The sequence below is a fragment of the Fragaria vesca genome, linkage group LG2, assembly GCF_000184155.1.
Source record: "Fragaria vesca subsp. vesca linkage group LG2, FraVesHawaii_1.0, whole genome shotgun sequence".
In the NCBI taxonomy this organism is placed as follows: Eukaryota; Viridiplantae; Streptophyta; class Magnoliopsida; order Rosales; family Rosaceae; genus Fragaria; species Fragaria vesca.
The window spans coordinates 19,882,206-19,903,297 of record NC_020492.1 but is presented as its reverse complement, the minus strand read 5'-3'; the positions used below and the strand labels follow the sequence as shown (position 1 = coordinate 19,903,297).

The 21,092-nt window shown below is 39.4% G+C and overlaps 4 protein-coding genes and 1 non-coding gene across 5 annotated transcripts in view; 2 read left to right on the top strand and 3 right to left on the bottom strand.

Annotated features, from left to right (window-relative positions):
• The first annotated feature begins 518 nt into the window (after positions 1–518).
• On the top strand, positions 519–1,668 carry LOC101312404 (F-box/kelch-repeat protein At5g43190-like). Its single transcript, XM_004290921.1, has one exon. The coding sequence runs from the start codon at positions 519–521 to the stop codon at positions 1,632–1,634; it is 1,116 nt and encodes a 371-aa protein (XP_004290969.1). The 3' UTR covers positions 1,635–1,668.
• Positions 1,669–2,102: 434 nt separating this feature from the next.
• Positions 2,103–4,297, bottom strand: LOC101312112 (mitochondrial outer membrane protein porin 2-like). The gene is made up of 6 exons (XM_004290920.1): positions 4,050–4,297; positions 3,872–3,939; positions 3,447–3,557; positions 3,276–3,362; positions 2,974–3,182; positions 2,103–2,612 (listed from the first exon to the last, which is right to left on the bottom strand). Exons 1-6 carry the CDS (start codon positions 4,099–4,101, stop codon positions 2,306–2,308), a joined length of 834 nt encoding a protein of 277 aa, XP_004290968.1. The 5' UTR covers positions 4,102–4,297; the 3' UTR covers positions 2,103–2,305.
• Positions 4,298–4,360: 63 nt separating this feature from the next.
• TRNAT-AGU lies at positions 4,361–4,434 on the bottom strand. Its single transcript has one exon. It is a non-coding gene; the product is annotated as a tRNA-Thr (tRNA).
• A 1,613-nt stretch (positions 4,435–6,047) lies between these two features.
• On the top strand, positions 6,048–7,741 carry LOC101311819 (U-box domain-containing protein 4-like). The gene is made up of 2 exons (XM_004290919.1): positions 6,048–7,127; positions 7,541–7,741. Exons 1-2 carry the CDS (start codon positions 6,147–6,149, stop codon positions 7,601–7,603), a joined length of 1,044 nt encoding a protein of 347 aa, XP_004290967.1. The 5' UTR covers positions 6,048–6,146; the 3' UTR covers positions 7,604–7,741.
• Positions 7,742–13,101: 5,360 nt separating this feature from the next.
• LOC101311534 overlaps positions 13,102–21,092 on the bottom strand; it is a 9,764-nt gene continuing 1,773 nt past the window's right edge. The window contains exons 4-14 of the mRNA XM_004290918.1: positions 18,400–18,438; positions 17,038–17,495; positions 16,906–16,942; positions 16,581–16,810; positions 16,359–16,395; positions 15,908–16,191; positions 15,521–15,557; positions 15,065–15,339; positions 14,656–14,692; positions 14,133–14,398; positions 13,102–14,012 (exon numbers count right to left, since the gene is read on the bottom strand). Coding sequence (XP_004290966.1) covers positions 13,344–14,012; positions 14,133–14,398; positions 14,656–14,692; positions 15,065–15,339; positions 15,521–15,557; positions 15,908–16,191; positions 16,359–16,395; positions 16,581–16,757 — 1,782 coding nt within the window. The 5' untranslated portion in view covers positions 16,758–16,810; positions 16,906–16,942; positions 17,038–17,495; positions 18,400–18,438 and the 3' untranslated portion in view covers positions 13,102–13,343. The remainder of the gene's footprint in view (positions 14,013–14,132; positions 14,399–14,655; positions 14,693–15,064; positions 15,340–15,520; positions 15,558–15,907; positions 16,192–16,358; positions 16,396–16,580; positions 16,811–16,905; positions 16,943–17,037; positions 17,496–18,399; positions 18,439–21,092) is intronic.

Below are 21,092 nucleotides of genomic sequence, written 5' to 3'. Positions count from 1 at the left end.
CCACTTTTTTTCAGCCCAAGAAGAGGCCCACTTGGTTAGTCAATGGTTATCTGATTAAAAAGATGCTAGAAAGAAAATGACCCCTCCGTCTGGCTTTACCGGAATAGTCTGGTCGGCAAATAAGGCGGTTCATATTGTTGCTGGAGTTGTTGCCCGCAGTAATGGCGAAGTATTTGGTTAGTAGCTCGACCCTCTTGGTTGATCGATATCATTGTTGGTGACGAACCGGTAGTTAATTTGATGGTAGAAAAAAAAAATCTTCATTTATATTTAAAGTAATTTTTAATTATTAAATAAAAGTTCTTTATTTTCAAAAATACTAAAAATACTCAGAGCATCTTGATCCGAAAAGAGTGAAAGTGTGTTATCGATTTGCTAAATTAACCGAAATAGCTTGTTCTGTCACCCCAACTCCCCAATCCACAAAAAATTATAAAGAAAATACCAGGTGACCAGGTCTCATGTTCCTCAAAGCGGGCCCCCAGTTTTCCATATGAATCAAAAACCATCCCAACCATATGCTCAAATCTCTGATGAGCTCGCCGGAGATGGACGCCGGAATATGGTCCAACTTACCGGAGGAGGTTCTGGAGCGTATTCTCTCTATGCTGCCTCTCAAAACGTTTATGGTGCTGAGATCAACTTGCAAGCATTTCAAGTCTCTGTTATTCTCACCCCCTTTCATTTCCAAGCACTCTTCCTCCTCCTCCAGTTCCTCACCCTTCTCTTCTTTCCTCATGCTTTCTCACCCCCAGTGCTACCCCCACTTCCCTCTCTACGACTCGCCGCTCGGCGCGTGGCGCAGGTTCGCTCTTTCACTCTCGGAATTGCTACCCTGCGCTGCAGGACCAGTCTCTCTGCTCTCCATCTCCAATGGCCTGCTCTGTTTCTCTCTGCCGAGCTCATCTTCCTTTGTTGTGTGTAACTTCATGACCAAGTCATCCAGAGTGATCAAATTCCCTACCAACCCTTTTGGTTTTGAGCTCCTTACTTTGGTTTCCACTCCAGTTGGGTACAATATTTTCATGCTCTCTTCTGGTTCTTCCACCAAGACTAGAACCTTTGTGTATGATTCGAAAATCCAATCATGGCAAAACTTCAGCGCACTGGATACAATTCTCAGTGACAATCATCATCAACAAGGTGTTCATTTCAAAGGGTCTCTCTACTTTTCGACCCCGGAGCCATTCTCAGTTGTCAAGTTTGATTTGGAGAGTGGTAAGTGGGGGAGAGACAATATTGAACTACCTGGAGAGCTTGTTTTTGTTCGATTAGTGAGTGATGAAGGAAAAGGGAAGATGTATTTGATTGGTGGGATTGGTAGGAATGGGATTTCGAGAAGCATGAAAATCTGGGAATTGTGTGAAGGCCAGAATTGGGTGGAGATTGAGAGGGTGCCTGAAATGATGTGTAGAAAGATAATGTCAGTTTGTTACCATCATTACGAGCATCTCTATTGCTTCTGGCATCAGGGTTTAATCTGTGTTTGCTGCTATGCATGGCCTGAGATTCTGTATTACAAGGTTTCCAGGAGGACTTGGCATTGGCTCCCAAAGAGCCCGTCAGTGCCGGAAAGATGGGCTTGTGGCTTCAGGTGGTTTTCTTTTGTGCCGGAGTTGTATGCTTCAGTGTGATCAGTTAGCTCGATACAGTCTTCAATTTCTACTTGTAAGTTTTTGTTAGTCTTCGTTTTCTTGATTCTGATTCTGGTTCTGTATACTGCTATACTTGGTATTTTGACTATTTTCTTGTGGGATTTAACAATCATGTGTTCGTTGATTATTGAATTCATCTTGGCCTTCAATTGGAGTGGGAAAGCATAATGAGCGATTAGTCTACAAGACAGTTTCGTTGTTGCTATCAAACAATTGTCATGAGTATAGAAATTTGCAGATTGAATATTAAAAGCAAAAGTCGTCTATCCTAATAAGTGTTGAAGAGAAAATTGCAGCAATGGCACCTCTTCTCGGTTATTATTTTTCAAAAATGAAAGGCAACGTCTGCTTCAAGGAACTAATCAAAGAGAAAGATTAACAACAGTATTGAAAATCTGTGAAGCAAGTTCACAAAGAGAAAAACGTGGGGATGACTAGCAGTTTAATAATATGAAAGCTTCATTATCAAAACCATATCACCAAAGCACTTGGCAAATGCAAAGTGCTTAACATAGTTATATCACAACCAGGACATATTGCCTATAGAAAAAAAACTAATAGAGGTTTCTATTCGAACCACACCAGAGAACTCACAATTGGTGTGGAAGTAACCAACCGAATAATCTATATCTTAATCTCAATATATCTGCTCAAGGCTTGAGGGAGAGTGCCAAACCAAACTTTGGCTCCTTTTGTAAGGTCTTGGTGTCTAAGGCACCAGATAATGTGAAGGTGGATTTGGGACTAATCTCATGCTGTAAAAGAGCCGCAAGATTGCCATGGTTGTTGAGCCTTGCCTTTACTGTAGTCTGAGGGTCAACCACAAACGAACCTCCAACTGTTAGCGTGTTCTCATTTGTGGAAAACCTTCTACTTACCTCTCCCACAACAGCACCCCCATTCAGCTTGCTTAGATGATGCAGGTATGATGCCTTAATCGTGTCTCCTTTGTCACACCTACAAAATGAAAAGAAAGCAATTATCTAATGAACAATGGAAGCACATGCAGTAATTTTTCTAACTTCTCAGTCAAAAATCCCATATCCACCATGAAGGCTACAACTAACAATACAATATATGCAGAAATATATCAATCACAAAGTTAGGTTCCCACAACAACAATCCTCTCTTTCTCAGTTTGTGTGTCATCAAATTCCATAAATGAACAACATAATTTTTTTTTCTTCCAGTTGATTATTCTCTTCAATCTAACAGAGCAGAACAAAACTTTACCGAAAAAGAAAAGAGCACAAGTGAATCGCAGAATACAGTAATTAGGTTCAGTTTTCTGTTAGTGGCCTCAAAATGTGGGACTTACAGAATTACTGAAGCTGATGAATCTGGCTTTGACAAGCTGACACCAGCAGTATATTTAGAGAATGCTCTACAAGCTGTCAAGTAACTAGCTTCTGCTCCAAACGCAATGGTGGGGGTACCGATGGTTGCTGAGAAGTCAACAGCAGGAGACTTGTTCAAACCAACAGCCGTTGTGAAAGATGCATGTTGATGAAGATATTGTGCTTCCAACTGCAATATATACCACACATGCATAAAGACACAACTTGTAATTACAAAATAATACTCCACTTCCCCCATTCACAAAATCAAAATAGACGTTACCTTGCCAGACTCGTAGTCAGGGAATTTGATTGAAGCAGTGGCTTTTGTCGAAGGCAGGACGTCTGTGAAGGTGAGCTTTGTTGAGACCTGATTTGTAAAGAGTCTATGTTTAGAAACAACAGCTATCAAAAGCCAAACGCTATAAGGTAAACTGAACACAGTGGGACTTACAGTTGTTTCTGTATCAGCTTTGATATCAACCGTAGCCTTCTTGTACTTGTACTGAGCAGCTACATCCCCAAGAGAGATACCTCCTTTATTGGCCAAGGAGGAGCTGATGGCCTAAATCAATGAGATGATTCACGATTACTTACCACAATTAAAACTGCACATATTGGAAGGAATCCAGTAATTTCAATATAATCTCATCAAAACAGCAGCAACAAAGTTCAATCGAGATAGGCAAGCAAGAAAACTCATCCCTGCTTAACTCATTGCCTAAGCATCAAATCATATACACAACAATACTAAACGAGTTTGATTAATTTGAAAGATAGGCAAGCCAAAAGCAAGAGCCACAGTGTCTCAAATTAAACATGGTAAAATTTAATTCAATAGTGAAAAATATCTTGGAATACAGATGGGATTGAACTTACAACGCCAGTCTCACTGAAAGTGGTGAAGCTGATCTTCTGGTCTGAGCTGTAATCCTTGTAGAGCAAATCTGTAATCAAAAGCAGTTTGTCACATACCCATAAAAATAAAAATTCAAATCCAAATTCAAATTGCAAAATTCAAAAGCGGCTCAACAGAGATTGAGGGAGAGAGGGAGACCTCTGGCGCTTTTGCCAATGTCACAACAGAGAGCAGGGCCTTTGGTCGACATAGCTAAAACGGGAGGTTAGGAATTCTGGGGTTTAGGGTTTATCGGACAAATAGGAAGGAGAGAGGGGCTTAAGCTTTTGGGGTTTATGTGAGAGGGGTTTAGGGTTTATGTAAACCCTGGTGTTATATAATGTTGGGTTTTCCGGGTGAGAAAGAAACGCTACGCAGTTTGCGCGATACGACATCAGACCGTGCACAAGGGGAAAACTAATTTTGGAAAAGAAGTAAAAGCACACAAAAACGAGAAAAAAATTAAAACATGCTCTCGTTGAGAGTCGAACTCAAGACCTCCCGCTTACTAAACGGGTGCTCTAACCAACTGAGCTACGAGAGCTTTCTGTTTGTGTTGCTTGATTTCGATTATATAATTTTTAAAACCTAAAACAACAAAAAGAAAGAATCATAAATAAAGCTGAGTTGAACTCAAAGCTCTAACTGAGCTATGAGGGACAAATACCTTTAGGTAAAGTGAAAGGTTAAAATCTTAGATTATTTCCATTGAGTAGAAGATAACAGGAGCAAGATTCTATTCTCTTCTTTTAATAGAGATAAAAACCAGTGGCACAGTCGCACAGAGCAGAAAGCAACCTCCATTGGGCCTCACTGCCTAGTAAAGTTGGCATCAGCTGCATGCTGCTTTGAGAATGTTTGCAACCGGTTTCATAGCACATTATGATTATGTATTCAACTGGTTCCCAGAACAACAAGTATGGTCCTATGAAATTGATTAGCAATGGTTTGCAAGGGATTAACATAAGTGTTCCCTATTAGAAATGGGTATTAAACCAGCAAGCATTCTAGTTTGCAAGGGTCCCCTGTTGTTTATTTAGAGACACATTCTGGTCAATCACATACAACAAAATTCCGCCTCTGAAACCTCCTTTTGAATTTCATAGTGTTGACATAGACAAAGGAAAAGAAACAAGCACATAGAACAAATGCTGGACCAAGACTATCTTCCCCAAGAACAACAGAAATGGGGAACTGCAGCCTATAATTTATTGAGCCTGTATAATCTATTGCTAATCTGTTGTTACATCACCTTGCTGTTCTTTTCAGTCCATCTATCTAGCACTTCTTTACTTGTTAGGATTATGTAGGTATCTTCCAATTATTTAACTCTGGAAGTCACATTCAAAACCCATAAGCTTTTTCTTAATTTACTCATCTAAGTACTTGATTGTAACATTTGAACTAAAGTATCTTTACATTATTGTTGTTGTTGGTTAAATCCAAATGTGGTTTGCTATTTTTAAAGAAACCGTTGGTTCTAAATTAAGAATATCATACACGGACATTATGAGAATCGAGCTCTTCTTTGAGTTCGTTCTTATGTTTTTCTTTTGGCAACTAAGATGTATTAAGTAATCATGTTTGACATATATTTTTGTTGAGAATGTTAAGCATCGATCTTTACATAATATCTTTTTATCTTTGCATAATATATGAGTCAGAAGGTAAAATCTTTCTGAAAAAAAAAACTAAAAAGACTGAAATTTATTCTCGATTCTATAAAAAAATTATAAAAACCTATCATTTACGTGTCTTTTGATTCAAGTGATACCATTGAGGTATTTTTTAAGCCGAAACTCATCACATATTTCTCTAGATCACTGATCAGAGCATGTGTTGCCCAGTCAGAACATCACGTAAAACCTCCATGTGGCTACCTTTTAGGCCACCGTCGAACTACAACGTTACCGGAACGCCGAAGCCTTGGGTCCGAAACCTTTTCATCGAATGGTGGAAGGCTTCCACGCACGCGTTTAAAGCGACCCTTCGCACGTGCTCACCCAGACTGCGATTTTCGTACCGTCAATTAGGCGCACGTGTCACCCCTAACCCCAAAGACCCCTGGTCCACGTGGTTACCCATCACAGCCTCCTTATATTTTCGCCTCCTTCTCCCCTGTGCTCCATTTAAGCCACAAATGAAGCAGAAGCCCGCATAGCCTTTTCAGCTTTCACTTTCAAACCTAAAGAAATTACCTATTTCATGCTCTCAGATTGTTAGCCGGTTAGGATTTTGTGAGCGCTAATTTCGGCTATGGAGAATGAGGAGCCAACGAATTTCAGTTACATGGGGCGGAATTTCAGTGATCTCAGTATCGACAACAGTTCCTCAGCTTTCAGTGACTGCAACAGTGACAGATCCGGCGAGTTCCAAACGGCGTCGTCTCAGAGCCGGCGGTTTTTAATCGCATGCGCTTCGGATAACTCCGACGATCTGATTCGTCAGCTGGTCGGCGTCCTCGAGTCCGGTTCGATTGAGGAGCAGAAGCAAGCGGCGATGGAGATCAGGCTCCTCGCGAAAAACACATCGGAAAACCGTCTCAAAATCGCGAAATCCGGAGCGATTCGGCCGTTGATTTCACTCTTGTCCTCCTCCGATCTCCAGCTCCAGGAGTACGGCGTCACGGCGATTCTCAACCTCTCGCTCTGCGACGAGAACAAGGAGCTCATAGCGTCGTCCGGAGCGATCAAGCCTCTGGTGCGCGCGCTCAAGACGGGAACTCCGACGGCGAAAGAGAACGCCGCGTGCGCTCTGCTCCGTCTGTCTCAAATGGAAGAGAACAAAGTCGCAATCGGACGGTCCGGAGCGCTCCCGCTGCTGGTGAATCTTCTAGAGAACGGCGGGATTCGCGGCAAGAAGGACGCGTCGACGGCGTTGTACTCGCTCTGCTCGGTGAAAGAGAACAAAATCAGAGCCGTCCAGGCCGGAATCATGAAGCCGTTGGTGGAATTGATGGCGGATTTCGCGTCAAACATGGTGGACAAGTCGGCGTACGTGCTGAGCGTGCTGGTTTCGGTGCCGGAGGCAAGAACGGCGTTGGTCGAGGAAGGCGGGATTCCGGTGCTGGTGGAGATCGTGGAGGTTGGGTCGCAGAGGCAGAAAGAGATATCGGTAGCGATACTACTGCAGCTCTGCGAGAATAACGCGGTCCACCGTAACCTGGTGGCCCGCGAAGGAGCGATACCTCCCCTGGTGGCTTTGTCTCAGTCCGGCACTAAACGCGCCAAGCAAAAGGTTAGAGAATTTTCCGGCGGCTACTTCGGTTTTTTTTGGGATGACGTGGCATTGGCTTTTTTGTTTTTGAAAATATTCCCCAAATTAATGGGTTTTTTGGTTTGCTGTTGTGCCACGTCGGTCCGCTTGCATAAAACTAGAACTGCCATTCTTTATTTCAGTTTATAGACTTTGGGGCAAAGTACGATAACGGAAAAGAGAATCCCAGTTACTATGATGGCGTTATGCACGTAGAACAGGGGTATATATGTCATTTAGCTGGTGGATTGCTCACCCGGCCAGTCAGCCATTATTGATATTTTAAAATGTAGTTTATTTTTTTTTTTTTTTTTTTTTTTCTTATTGGATTTTTATTGATGGTGTCTCATGGGGAGTGGTTCTGTTTGTTGTTTTGTGTGTCTTTATGGGGACAGGCGGAGACATTGACAGAGCTTCTACGGCAACCGAGATCCGGCAACGTCGCTGCACGAGCGTGAAGATGATTTGCTAGTGTAAATTCCCATTCTGCCCCCCATACCAAGTAAGATTGTACTCACACAAAAGGAAAATACGAGAAGAAAGAAGAAAAATATCAAAAAAAAAATGAAAATGTAAATATCTTTGTGACGGGAGCATGTTGTAAAATTTGTGGTAAAGTATTGGAAGTGAGCTGATGAGTTTGGTTTGCCTTTTGGCTTTTATTTTTGTTTAAGAGTGATGTGTCTCGAAGCCTAACCACTAAGGCTAAAGTTTTATTTTGCTTAGTGTGATGATATCTCCATCTTTGTGTAAAGTGTTTGATATTTGCTGATTCGAAATGAAGAGTTTAGGAGACCATTAGAGAAAAAAAAAAAAAAAAGGACTGCTAATGTGGGTAGTGGTTCTATTCTCTATAGATATAACGGTTAAATGGAGTTGATATCGTCTAATTTTTTCTTTTATATAAAAAAAAAGAAAGCCTGAGTGTTACCTACCAACAAACAAAAGAAAGAAGAAAAAGATTGGAATCAAAGTGGAAGAAAAATGAGTATGGGGGAGTCTGGAAGGTGGCCGGTGTGTGTTTTTAGTTTGGAAAATCAGTGTTCTTATTCAAAGTCCACGAGCTTCGCGTGCATGAAGACGATGGACTATGAATTATGTTTTTTTTTTTTTTCTTTGGGAAGTAATTGGCCCCACGTGTGAGAGTTACAGTTATTTTAGCGGTTGGTCGTTTAGTCAGCATCGATGATGGGTTGCTTTGTTTGGGGTCCCATTTTCCGACGGCTTTATCATCTTCGAGCAACCGCTTTGGGGTGGCCACTATAATCGTCACACGTTCCTATCATTTATGAGCTTTTTGTTTTCTTCTCGTGTTTATAAGTCTGGGTGAAAGGGATTTGAAAAATTCTAGTTTTGGCGATAATGGGACCTCTGAGGTTCCTGGGTTTGAATTGTGCGATCAAGATTTAGTCGGCGAGTCTTAGTCGCATTTAGATCAAACACTAATCACGGTGGAGGGTTTTCCGATTAATTTGGAGTATCAAAATTTAAAAAGGGTGCGGTTATTTCCATCCTATTAAATACTCAGTTCACCTCACGTCTTATTTTTTACCTAAAGTTTTAATTCTACCCTTAAAATTTTGAGAAAATCTGGTTTTTATTTTCATTCTTTTAACTATATATAAAAGTGATGAAATCTAAAAATATATACAAATATTTTATTGATATATTTAACGCAGACCTCCATTCTTCTCAAACCACATCTTATGTTCTCTTTGATCTCTTTCTTAAGTTCCTTATTTACGATTATATATATATATATATGAAAGACTACACTGGAAGCCATAAATAAAATAAAAATAAGAACGAACAATCCCACCACACTGTATAACCACCTTGTTGAAGATTGAAGTGATTCTCAAATCTAATTTGAAAGATGTAGAGAATTGTTTTTTTTTCCGATATAAAGATGTAAAAAATTGTTGTTGTTTCGAATTTATAATTTTTAGTTTAATATTATATTTTCATAAAATATCTTAATTGTGGGGTTAATATTATAATATTTAGTTTAAAATTGAAATGTGGAGTGAACAAAACATTTGGTGGGGTGGCAATAGCCGCACCTTTTTAAAAACATGGATTGTATAACGTGTTCCACGATAATTACTAACGTTTCTAAAATATTAATCATTTTTTGATCAGATCATTTTACCTCACTGCTGCATTTGCTCTTACGGAAAGATTAAGCTAAAGCCTATAATGAGCAAACACGGCGTGTGAATAAACCCATAGTCGCATCAACGTTATTAGGCTCTCGCATGGATTTAGACTACCAAATGCATCCACATAAGAGACCAATCTGGTACTCCATACTAGATGCCTCTGACGGCAATCTACTTAAAGCTTAGGTAGGAAAAGGCAGATACAAATGTGTGTCTATAATGTGAACGACTTGGACCGAAGAAACTTGAGAGATGGTACCGGATTGAGGTTACTTAAACCTCAAGCTATAAATACCATGAAGCTTTTTGAAGATAGCCAAAACCTAAACTAACGGGAGGATAATGGAGATGGGTCCATTAATGTATAGAAATACAAAATATTTGTGAACTCTTTCGAATTGGTCAACTTAATTAGGTTAAGCTCCTTCCTCATTTGCTTAAAACTTCCACACGCTATGAGAAACAGTAGTGATTGGATTATGAGTTTGAAAATTTCTGACATTATTAGGAATCTCTATATGTCGAGGTCCATTGGTTTTTTTATTTTTTTGGCAAAATGATATTTTCATTCATAAAATAAGAGAAATGCACAATATAATTCAAACAAAAACCGAAGTATACATAACATAAAATAACAATAAAAGAAAAGAAAACATAGTCCACTCCAAACAAGGCGTCATTAGAAGAACATGTCAACGCATTCTTTTAAACATTGGTCTTGGAAATGGGCTTCTTGATTTCATGAAGTTTTACAAATAATATTGCATGTTTTACTATAAAAATGACCTAAAATAAAAAACAAATCTACATATCCGCCCTAAAATTAGTGATAATTAGGGCTTGCACATCAGTCTTTTCCCAAATGATCCTCTATAATCAATTATGTTTTCAAGTGCTAAATTGAATGAGAAACTTGCAACGTCAACATTGCAGAATATTGGGTGAGATGTCGTTTTGGTTGTTCATTGATAGCATAGAAGCCATAAGGTGTCTCATCACTATCACGTTTATAGCTAAGAAGATGGCCAATGCTCCTCCAGTCATGCGGCGGCGATGACCATATTAAACGTCTACCTCTTCTACCAAATACCCACCCATTTCACATCAAAGGTCAAAAGGACTTAATCCGCCAATAGCTGTACTATGTCTTAAGCAATTTCGTCTTTTACCTCATGAGTATTTTGACCTTATCGTGGTTAAATTTAAGAATGTGAATGTGACAACACCAACTAGCACCCAAATTTTGACCAGGAGAACATAGTGCCAGCTTCGTACATATCTCGTCTGACTTTATGTACATCATTGTATCGGTTGCATGCAGAACTGGCGAGGAAAGGATTACAGATTCCGAGTACTATAACTTATATGCGTCGAGGGGGAGTGTGGGAGTTCAACAAAACCATACACAGCATTGGTGTGTACAAGTTGTTGAGAGTTTCCAATTACTACGAGTATGTGGCCTGGAACAATTTAATTGGTATGTAGTCGTAACACTATTATAGTCCGTTTTTTCTTAGAGAGAGATACGTCGTAGCCTTTTTTTTTTTTTTCTTGAGAAATGAATAACTTCATGTATATATTTACGGTCAGATTGCACGTACATTACATGTCTTTGATACCATAAACATTACACGGCATAAGCGGCCAAGAAGTGTGACATGTAACTTCAAACATACAACTCTGAAGTTAGTTATTCTATACACAAACAATTGGAATCTGTACACAACATCCGGATTTGTTACAGTTGGGCCTTCTTAAGTATGCATGGTTGGGCATAGGTCTTGTCGGGTTACCAGTGGGCTTCTCCCACTAACATCTCATCTATCATTGGCCTCAAGCTAAGTATGCCGTTTTTTTTTCCTTTCTTTTCGGCTCTTGTGTAGTTGTGTTGTCCAGTTTGGATTTTATGATAGCGACGACAATGTTAGCATGCACGGACGGTGGGTGTGGTAGATTAGTTGTTATTGTTGGATTTCCTTATTTGTTTGTGTTTCTGCAAGATCCTGCAGGCCTCATAGAAGTTTTGGCGTGACCTTTGCTCCTGGTCTTCGCTGACTGGCTGATTGCAACAGGAGATTGACCGGGTCTTACCGGTCTTTCTCTCTCCGATGATTAAGTCAGTTGTGCAGTTGGTGAATTATATTTAATGCTCGGAATTGATGATTACCTCTTTTGTTAACTTTAGCACTGCATTTATAACCCCGCGTGGATTTCTTTCTTACTTGCCGATCGTTGTGGGACAAGTGTGCTGTTGTGGTTTGTTTATTTGTCCCTCTGTTGTGTGCCTCCTGCCCGGTCCAGACTGTTATGACCTGCAGGACGAGACATGCTTGGTCTACCTCATGGTGGGCTTCTTGTAGCATCGTGGGCCGAGAAGATATTCATCTACTACCGACTACAGTTTGTATCACATTTGGTCCATAATTCACGAATTTTCATGTCAATTTAACGGGTGGTTTAGTTAGAGAAGATCATATACCTTCCATTATTCAGTTGTATGGGATATTTCCCCCAGAAGTTGTGGTGCTATTATGGAAATGAAATTTATATGATGTTAGTTGTATCTATTTGCATGTGATACTAGCTGTAAATATACTATCAATCAACAATTGGCATGTATGTTGCATAATTGAAACACAAACATGTGTCACTAGTATATTAGCTACAATTTTGATCGAACTGCATCTCTACACGAATGAAATATTGGAAAAAGCTAAAATAATATGTTAATATGGCATTTCAGATGTAAAAATTCGTCTAAGGCAGAACTTTTAAATGTCTTTAATTTGAAACTCTATTTTTCTTGTTCTTTGAACAAAAACCTTGACGTGAAATGAAAACCGAGCAGCATGGTCAACCTGTTTTTGGCTTCGGTCAAATACTTGTTCTCGCTAGTTGAGCTTTTTACATACGAAAACGTATTCTCTTATCTAGTATGCTTAAACTTTAGATTTTTTTACACGGAGAAATCAATCCCTTGTAGGAACGTTGCCAGAGAAATTAAAAAAGGGCACTAAAACTTTTGTTTAAATTACGATGACGATAAGTTTATTCAAAAACTATCTTGGGTATTTTTTTTCTTGTGCCACACTTAATTTTTCATAGATATGTATAGACATTCAAACAAAAAGGATTTTTCTCCAATTTGAGGCCCAAGACAAGACAATCGTTTTGGTTACCTTACTCTAGAGCAGGCTTAATCATTACTAGGATTTGACTCCTTGTTGGAGTTGCTTATCGTCTTCGTAGTTTCTTATCTAACATATGGTTTCTAGTGCTGTTCATAGTTCTTCGGCTTCTTCCTCCGGGTTCAAGAACCTGGGTTTCCAACTTTCCATAACTCATCACCAGCCTTGACCTCTTCTTTTTATTTTTTCATTCCAAAATCTTCCTCCGACTTGAACAACCAACACAATCACCAACCACATCAAGCTTCTTCCGCATAATCAAACACCCCGAAGAATTCATGTTCTTCACCAACCTCCCAGGAGGGTCAGACGGGTCCGGGCAATTTCTTAGTTCTCCGTCGATGTTCTTTAACAATTTATTTTCAGTTCAATTTAATTCAATTCAAAAGAGGAGGATTGCAAAGATAGTGGAGTTCGGCAAGGCATCAAAAGACAAAAAAAAAAAGCTCCTGCGAGATTTGAAGGAGCGTGAAGGTCGGAGAATTCATGAGGTGGCTGGTGAGGATTTGGGTGGCGGGGTCAGAGCGGGTGTACTAGGTTGAGATGCCTGGTGCAGCTGGACTACTAGTGCCAAAGAACATAAGCAGATTTAAAATAGATGACATTCACACAACCTATACCAGTTGGCATTTGCTATTCTGTAAATGTTTTTGAGTCTTCGAGAGTTTGAGATTTGATATTATAAACACCAAAATGTGAAGAATGAATGAATGATGAAATGCTTTGGTTATTCCTTATTCTTTTACATCAAGGATCCTTCAAACTCCCCAAAGCTCGAGTCTTTAGGTTCTGTTGGCCTCTCTCAACATCCAACATCCAACATCTCCATATTTTAGACTTTCAATCTTTCACGACTTTCGAATCCAGTGCTCAAGTCCAAGCTGCTTCAAAGGAGGTCCCAAATTTGGCTTACGCTGCTGAGGACACTTCCATTTTCCGGTGATCATTGTTGCTGGAGAATGATGAAAGTTTGTTGTGTCTGCCAAGGTCTTTCTTTGAATAACAACATCTTTCCCACGTACTGATGGAACTGATCCTCTACTACTCCTTGGTGGTCCTTCTGGAGAGTTTTCATCATTTCTTGCTGTAAATTTGCGTTTCCTTGTTGTAATGAAACCATCTTCTGATATTCCTGTCCCATCATCTTTTCTTTCTTTGCTTCCATGAGTTGTTTTGCTTACTGATGCTTCATTGACTGAAATTAACTCGGAATTGGTTTCTAGTAAGAATTCTTCAACATGGACCTTTGCTTCTGAGCTCTCCTGTGAAGTGGGGCCCCTACTATGAACCAATGTCCCATCATTACTGCATGAACTTCTCCTGTTCAATGGCTTAGATCTGGTTCCATGGAAGGTCTGTTGATCTACCTTGCATTGAGAATCTCCTTTGTTGAAGCTTGATGTCTCAGCATGTTTTGGTTGACTACTACGATAATTTTGCAACATATTAGGCTTATATTTGAGACAAAAATCACTCTGACCAGATAGATTTTCATCCAGTCCAGTGGTTTGGTCAACCTGTGATTGACATTATTGTGATCAGTAATTTGAAATACAGGACCAGTGTCTAATAGATTCAAATAAGAAAGATAGATTAACAAAAAAAACTGTAAGGAAAAGAAAGACTACCGCACTTACAGGCTTCTTGCTATGTCTCGAAGTGGTGTTATGTTTTGCTAACTCTTCTGACTGCACCTTCTCAACATCAAACTCTTCATTATCACTTTCTTTTTTACCAAACCTCTCCAAACGCTCTCCCTTTTCTTTGTTGCTGGTTTCAACCGAAACCTCATCCTTCTCATCTATTCTATCTCTACAAACAACATCTCCAAAACCATCAGCTGTATCCAAAGATGGAGACTCATACACATAGCTTGAGAACCAAGTCTGGATGTCAGTAGGCTCTACAAGATCAGGAAGTACAAACAAATCAGTGACTTTCCTTTACATATTTTTTTTTTCTTAAACATAGAATACTGCATGTTTTAATTCCCGAAAAATGAGAGCAAATATATGATTCAAAGACTCCATTTGTGATATACAAATTTGTCTTGATAAATTGCTTATTTATATTAGGGAGATTACATTCTACACCCAAAATCATATTCTCAGTAGTCATACAATTTGGGAAAGAAAAGCTGCATGAGTAGTTAATACAAACCTGACAAGTGTGAAGAGGAGTCCAAATGACCTGGAACCTACAGAAAGGATATTTTGTCAAGACTCCTGGAAGTCAAAAATAAAAGATTTCCAACAAAAATTATTGAGAGAGGAAGTAGCTTCTTCTTACCAAAGGCCAAGGCAAAGTTGTTCAGAAAAGAACTAATGCAACATCCTAGAGAAAAATTGGTAGTCAACTGATTGGAATGGTGGAAAATTTCATGAGGTGGTTGGTAAAGTTTGAGGTTTCCATGATGAAATGACAGGTGTACAACCAATGAAGGAAAATGCATTGTTCTGTTTGACACATTTATGATCATCTTGGAATAGGGTTTAGTGACTTAGCTTGTTGAACTCTTGATGAATAAATGAAAGTTTCTGGGATAGGTAAAAAAAAAAAAGATAAATACCTCATGTACAGGCTGCCTATCATGCTTGGTGTCTCTCCAAGAGCTGTCAAATTTTGCAAGCCCTACCAATTGTTTCTTCTCATCCACAACCTCTTTACCAACACTACTCTTTCTAAAATCCCCCAAATTCTCTTCAATATTACTCTTTCTATTTTCAACCATAAAGCCATCCTTCTCACATTTACTTTCTTTGCCAACAGAATCATTATCATATGTATCCAAGGAAGGAGACTCATACACATAGCTTGAAAACCAGTTTTTGATGTGAACAGGTTCTGATAGACCAGGATAAGAAAAAGAGACCAGATTACGTTATTTCCTTAAAATAATAAGCAACGTCTTATGTTTCTAGACGATAACTCAAAGCAGAGAATATGATTCAAAAAATTTCATTTTTAATATACATTTTTTGAGTAGCTGAACAATTCATTAAAGTAGCAAGAAAGTGATACACACCTGAAAGAAGCAAAGGTGATTCCAGAGGACCTGGAGCCTGCAAGAAGTTTGTGTCAGATACTTTAATGTCATAAACTGTGTAGTTTAATACTATATTTCTTGAAAAGAAAGGTGAACTTGGTGCCGGACAATTGAAGAAAAGGGTAATAGTAGATTGGATATAGGGGCTTAGATTTTTCAACCTGAAGGCTTGTGAAAAGCTCATCTTAAGAATTCTTGAGTAGTAGAATATTGGGGTCCACTACTGGTCTATTGCAATATCTTGGATTTTGGTACATTGATATGGATCTTATTGTTCTTTCTGACTATCAGATCATGGAAATATGGATTTACTTATTGATGTTATTGGAGTTTAGCTATAAGGAAAAGAGATGCACAAAAAAGTACCTCAGGTACAGATTGCCTTGCCTGCTTAGTAACTCTCCAAGAGCTGTCACAATTCGAAAGCCCTCCTGACTGTTCCTTCTCACCCACAACCTCTCTACTGATACTCCTCTTTATACTAGAATTCCTCAATTCCTCTTCATTTTCTCTCTTACTGTTTTCAACCAAAAACCCATCCTTCTCGCATTTACTTTGCTTGGCAAGAGAATCTCCAAAACCATCAGTAGTATCCAATGAAGGAGACTCGTACACATAGCTTGAAAACCAGTTTTTGATGTCCGTAGGCTCTAACAGATTAAAAAAGCACAAACACATCAATTACTTTGTTACTCTTTTCTCAACATACAGTACCACATCATTCAAGGACTCCATTTCTTATTCACATGTTTCTCAGCAGACGACCATTTTTTCAGTAAATTGGGGGAATATAACATCAGAACGAAGTAACACATACCTGAAAGGGACAAAGGTGATTCCGAAGAACCTGAAATCTGAGCAAGAAAATTTTGTCACATGTGAGAAATTGTTCATTACTACTTACCAATACAATGTTGAACTCCAAATCAGAACCACACATTTTTGAAAGAAGATCATATTAAGTTCCTCAAGAACTAACGCTCATAAATCAAAAGGACACAAGAAGCAAACTCTCAAAAGGACACAAGAAGCAAACTACCTTACTTAAACATTGGTCTTGTGAAGACCTGCCACATTTGACAACCCCATCTGCCTTCTCATGAACAAAGACTCCAACTTCATTTCCAATTTCCCTAAACCCACATGAATTCCCTTCATCTTTTCCTCTTTCACTCTCGCCGGTACCAAACTCATTGTGAAAAGAATTGGAATTCATTGCAGGTGATGCATACCGGTAGCTAGCGAACCAATTTCCTAGATCAGGAGGTTCTGACATAACAGAAAGAAAATATAAACAAAACAAAACTAACAATCAAAATCAAAGTATTCCTGAGACTCAGAAATGAAAATTATGAAATACAAACCGGAAGGAACGGAGAGAGAGCACGAAGAACCCGGAATCTGCAAACCCATGAACAAAAACAAAGAAGATATGAGCAATTAAAATTCTTTGAAATTCTAATGCACTGTGGAGAAATGAAGTGGGACCATCTTACCTGAGAATCAGGGGTTTCAAATTTCAGCTTCGAATGCTCTATTAGATTCCACAACAGCAAAGTGCTGTCATGTTTTGGGGAATTTCATTTTGATTGAAGACTATGAGGCCTCGTTTGTTTCAAGGAATCAAACATACTAGCTTTCATGCACGCGCGTGGTTCTCCAAAAATTATACAATTGCTTCAAGAATTGAATGGGAAAAACACATTCCAAAATATAATGGTCATCAAACTCAACCAAGAAAGACAAACTATTTTCCAATCCGCTAACGCGAGTTTGGTAGATTATATACTCTTCATGTTCAACTTTTGATAAAAAAGTTGTATTTGATCCCCGGATTTTGATGTTAGAACAGGGTACTCATAAATAATGCTTTCTGCAACCCTTCTTTCTCTCTGATGGTAGTTTTGCTCACAATAGCCTATGCAACGGAAGCATGTGCAGTTGCTTTCTTACCCTATATTTGACAAAAGAAGCATAAGCCAAGGAAATTATAAAATTAAAGACCAAAATCGTTTCCTCAGAAAGATCTCAATCCAGATAAAAATGCCGCAACAGCATCCAAAGTAGAATGGTACTGAATTTAACAGATTTGTTATCGTAATATGAACATGATGAGGAGATATCCGATAAAGTTTTAGAATAGTTTCAAAAAGGCAAAGCAATTGAAGACTTATCTTTGTATGATCTTGTTAAGATACAAATACTTGGGGTAATGTACCTAAAGTCATTTGAAAATATTAAAACTACAATGCAGAGGAAGAGAAAAAGAAAAAGTAAACAATAAAACTAACTGGGGAACATCAGTAAAGAGGAAAAGAACCAAATTGTAAAATCATACTTAAGAAAAATGAAAATTAAACAGATAATAAGATGACCAAGGTAAATAAAATCTCAGGTTTGTACAGAAACTTTGAAGTCTCTCTAAGCCTCAAATACCTCACTCTGTATCAGACATAAAATAAAGTATCCATTTCTTTCTCTCTGTCTTTGGTATTGCAAATCCATAAATTGACAATACAAAATGCAAATAATGAAATACACCTATACACAAAGACATTGAAATGTGAATGAATTTGGCTTGAAACATATCTTGTTTGCATATACTAGATGAAAATTGTTTTTTAAAGAGTAGCCATACACAACAATCAGATCTGCAACTAAATATTTTAGCTTAGAACTGTCATCATTAACATTCAATGGGTACATTTTTGGATTTTCAATTAATTTTAGATGCATTGCATTGCATGCATTTTATCTATATGTATCTATTACTGATGAACAACTAAATCCTAATGGGAGTTATCAAAAGGTCTGCATTCACACCCTTATGTGAAAAGTAAAATAAATAGAACACAGACCTTCAATACGGAATCGACTCCTAGCAACCTTCACCGAACCTGCAAAAATAAAAGTATTCATGAGACCCAATGCAAAATCCAACTGGTTATGTCAATAAATAATAACACATTCAAATCCAAAAATAAAAAAGGATCCATACAGTACTCATTTAATCACATTGCATACAACATTGCAAAACCAAATTCTTAACCTCATAAAAGCTGTAAGTCCTCCTATCGTATATAAAGATGGAAAAATCAGTCTGTTGTCTGCCTTATAATATAGCAGCAATCGTTCTTAACACTGCAATGGAGGTTCTCCATTTAGAAGGCAAAAGAGGTATGCATCCCTACTCGACCAAAAGCAGCTCATCATCAGAACTTTTTTTACATATACAAAGTCTTTGAAGCTTTTTTCTTTTTCTCCGTTTATTGCTGTTCTAATTCATACTAATATTGAATTCCACTAATCACATCTATTGGACCAAGGAAACAGACAATAATAACCAACAACCAGATGCAGTACAAAGTACAAAACCATAAGCAATTACAAATAAAACAATACATGTTAAACTCGAGAACTCTATCAAGGATTTGCAACTCCAACTGATTATATTGCTAAAATCTAAACACAAATGCAATTCAATGCGTAGAGAATGAATTAAACAAACCAAAACACAAACACAATCAAAATCACCTTCCCTTGTCCATTACCGAAACCCCAAATCAGTCAATTAGAACGCAGAAAAGAAAAAAGATAAAAAAGGAACCATTCCTGGAAGCAGCACAACTTTCAAAAATCTGAGGCGGAGATTGAAAATATGCGAAATCCCAGACAGAGAGCGACGAAAGAGATCGGAGACGGTTCGCGAAGAAGAATAAAGTGGAAAAGCAGGTCAGAGGTAGAGACTGAGATTTGAGAGAAAGGTGGAAGTGGGATCTGAAACCTGTTAACACGGCGAGAGATAAGAGAGAGCGGGAAGAGAGAGCGGGAGAGAAGAGGACGGCGAGATGGGTCAATGGCAAAATCGTTATTAAAGAGAAGGTGGAAGTGGGTTTTGGACCTTTGGTTGTGGCTGTACGTGGCTTCATCCAATGGGGTCAGGACACTGTTCCGTGAACACAGGACTGCCTAAGGCAGGACTAATTTCTAACAGTCCTGGACGCTCGGCTTATGCTATAAATAACACTTGACCCATGTACCCTTGACCCATGTTTGGTACTGCTTGAGACTAAAATGTACAATAAAAATAGTCCAATATCTCATGTTTGTTGTTGTGTATCATAATATTCATGGTCCCAACTTATTGTTTCATCTATACAGATGAAACATGAGATCACATGTGGTAATTAAAGGCCTTATCACTACTGCATAGAAATAAAGGAAAATGTCTATTTAGTACTAATTCAAACCCCTTATTTCCCATTCCAATGATAATCTTTTGCATTAGCCCATTCTAATATAAGGTAACCATTTTTATGCCCAAATGCACAAATCTTTATGCCCAAATGCACAAATCTTTACTAAAGTCTTAACAAACAATATTATTTTAAAACTATTTTGCCCCTATCTCTTCAACATGAAAAGACTTGGCCGGAACCTCGGACTCCGGTCACCGGCCGCTGGACTCCGGTCACAGGTCGCCGGACACCGGACTCCGGTCACCGACCGCCGGATTCCGGTCACCGAATTTTCCCCGACCGCCGGATTCCGGTCACCGGATTTTCCTCTGTAACCAGTTACTGACCCCCAATAATCAGTTACCGACCAGTTAATGACCCATAATAACCAGTTACTAACCCCCAGTAACCAGTTATTGATTAATTACTGACACCCAGTAACCAGTTACTGACCCCCAGTAACCACTTACTAACCCCTAATAACTTTTAGTTTTCAGTTACTGACACCCAGTAATCACTTAGTTTTCAGTTACCGACACCCAGTAATCACTTAGTTTTTAGTTACTGACACCCATTAATCACTTAGTTTTCAGTTATTGACACCCAATAATCACTTAATTTTCAGTTATTGACCCTTAATAATTTTGGTTACTGACCGGAGAGGAGAGAACTGAGGAACCGGCCCGATGGTGAGCACCCACATTTCTTCTCTGGGCACCCACCTTCCCCAACGGTGAGCACATCGGCCTCCTCCACCGACCCCGGCGCACGCCGGCAAGCAACGCCCTTCCAGGGGAGTAGGAGAAGCGATGAGGCAACTTAGAGCCGGTTTCCGGGGCTGTGCGGTTGCGGGTGATTTTGCCGAAGCAGACGAGGAGGAAGAAGAGGAGGGAGAAGGCGGTGGTGGTGGCGCCGACGAGTGGGACGACGAGGTTGGGCTGTGGCAGAAGAGACTACGACGACGGCGTCGGGGACCGGGTGATTGGGCGCTGCAGAAGGTGGTCGGAGTTGCGGAAGCAGACGAGGAGGAAGAAGAGGAGGGAGAAGACGGTGGTGGTAGCGCCGGCGAGTGGGACGACGAGGTTGGGCTGCGGCAGAAGAGACGACGGAGACGGCGCCGGGGACCGGGTGATTAGGCGCTGTAGAAGGTGGATCGGGAAGAGAAGGTGGTCGGAGGAGATGAAGTAGCGGTGCTTGTGTGGGCAGCTAGTGTCGGAGGAGGAGGATGAGAGAGAGAGAGAGAGAGAGAGAGAGAGAGAGAGAGAGAGAGAGAGAGAGAGAGAGAAGAAGAAGAAGAAAGTAAAGTAAAGTAA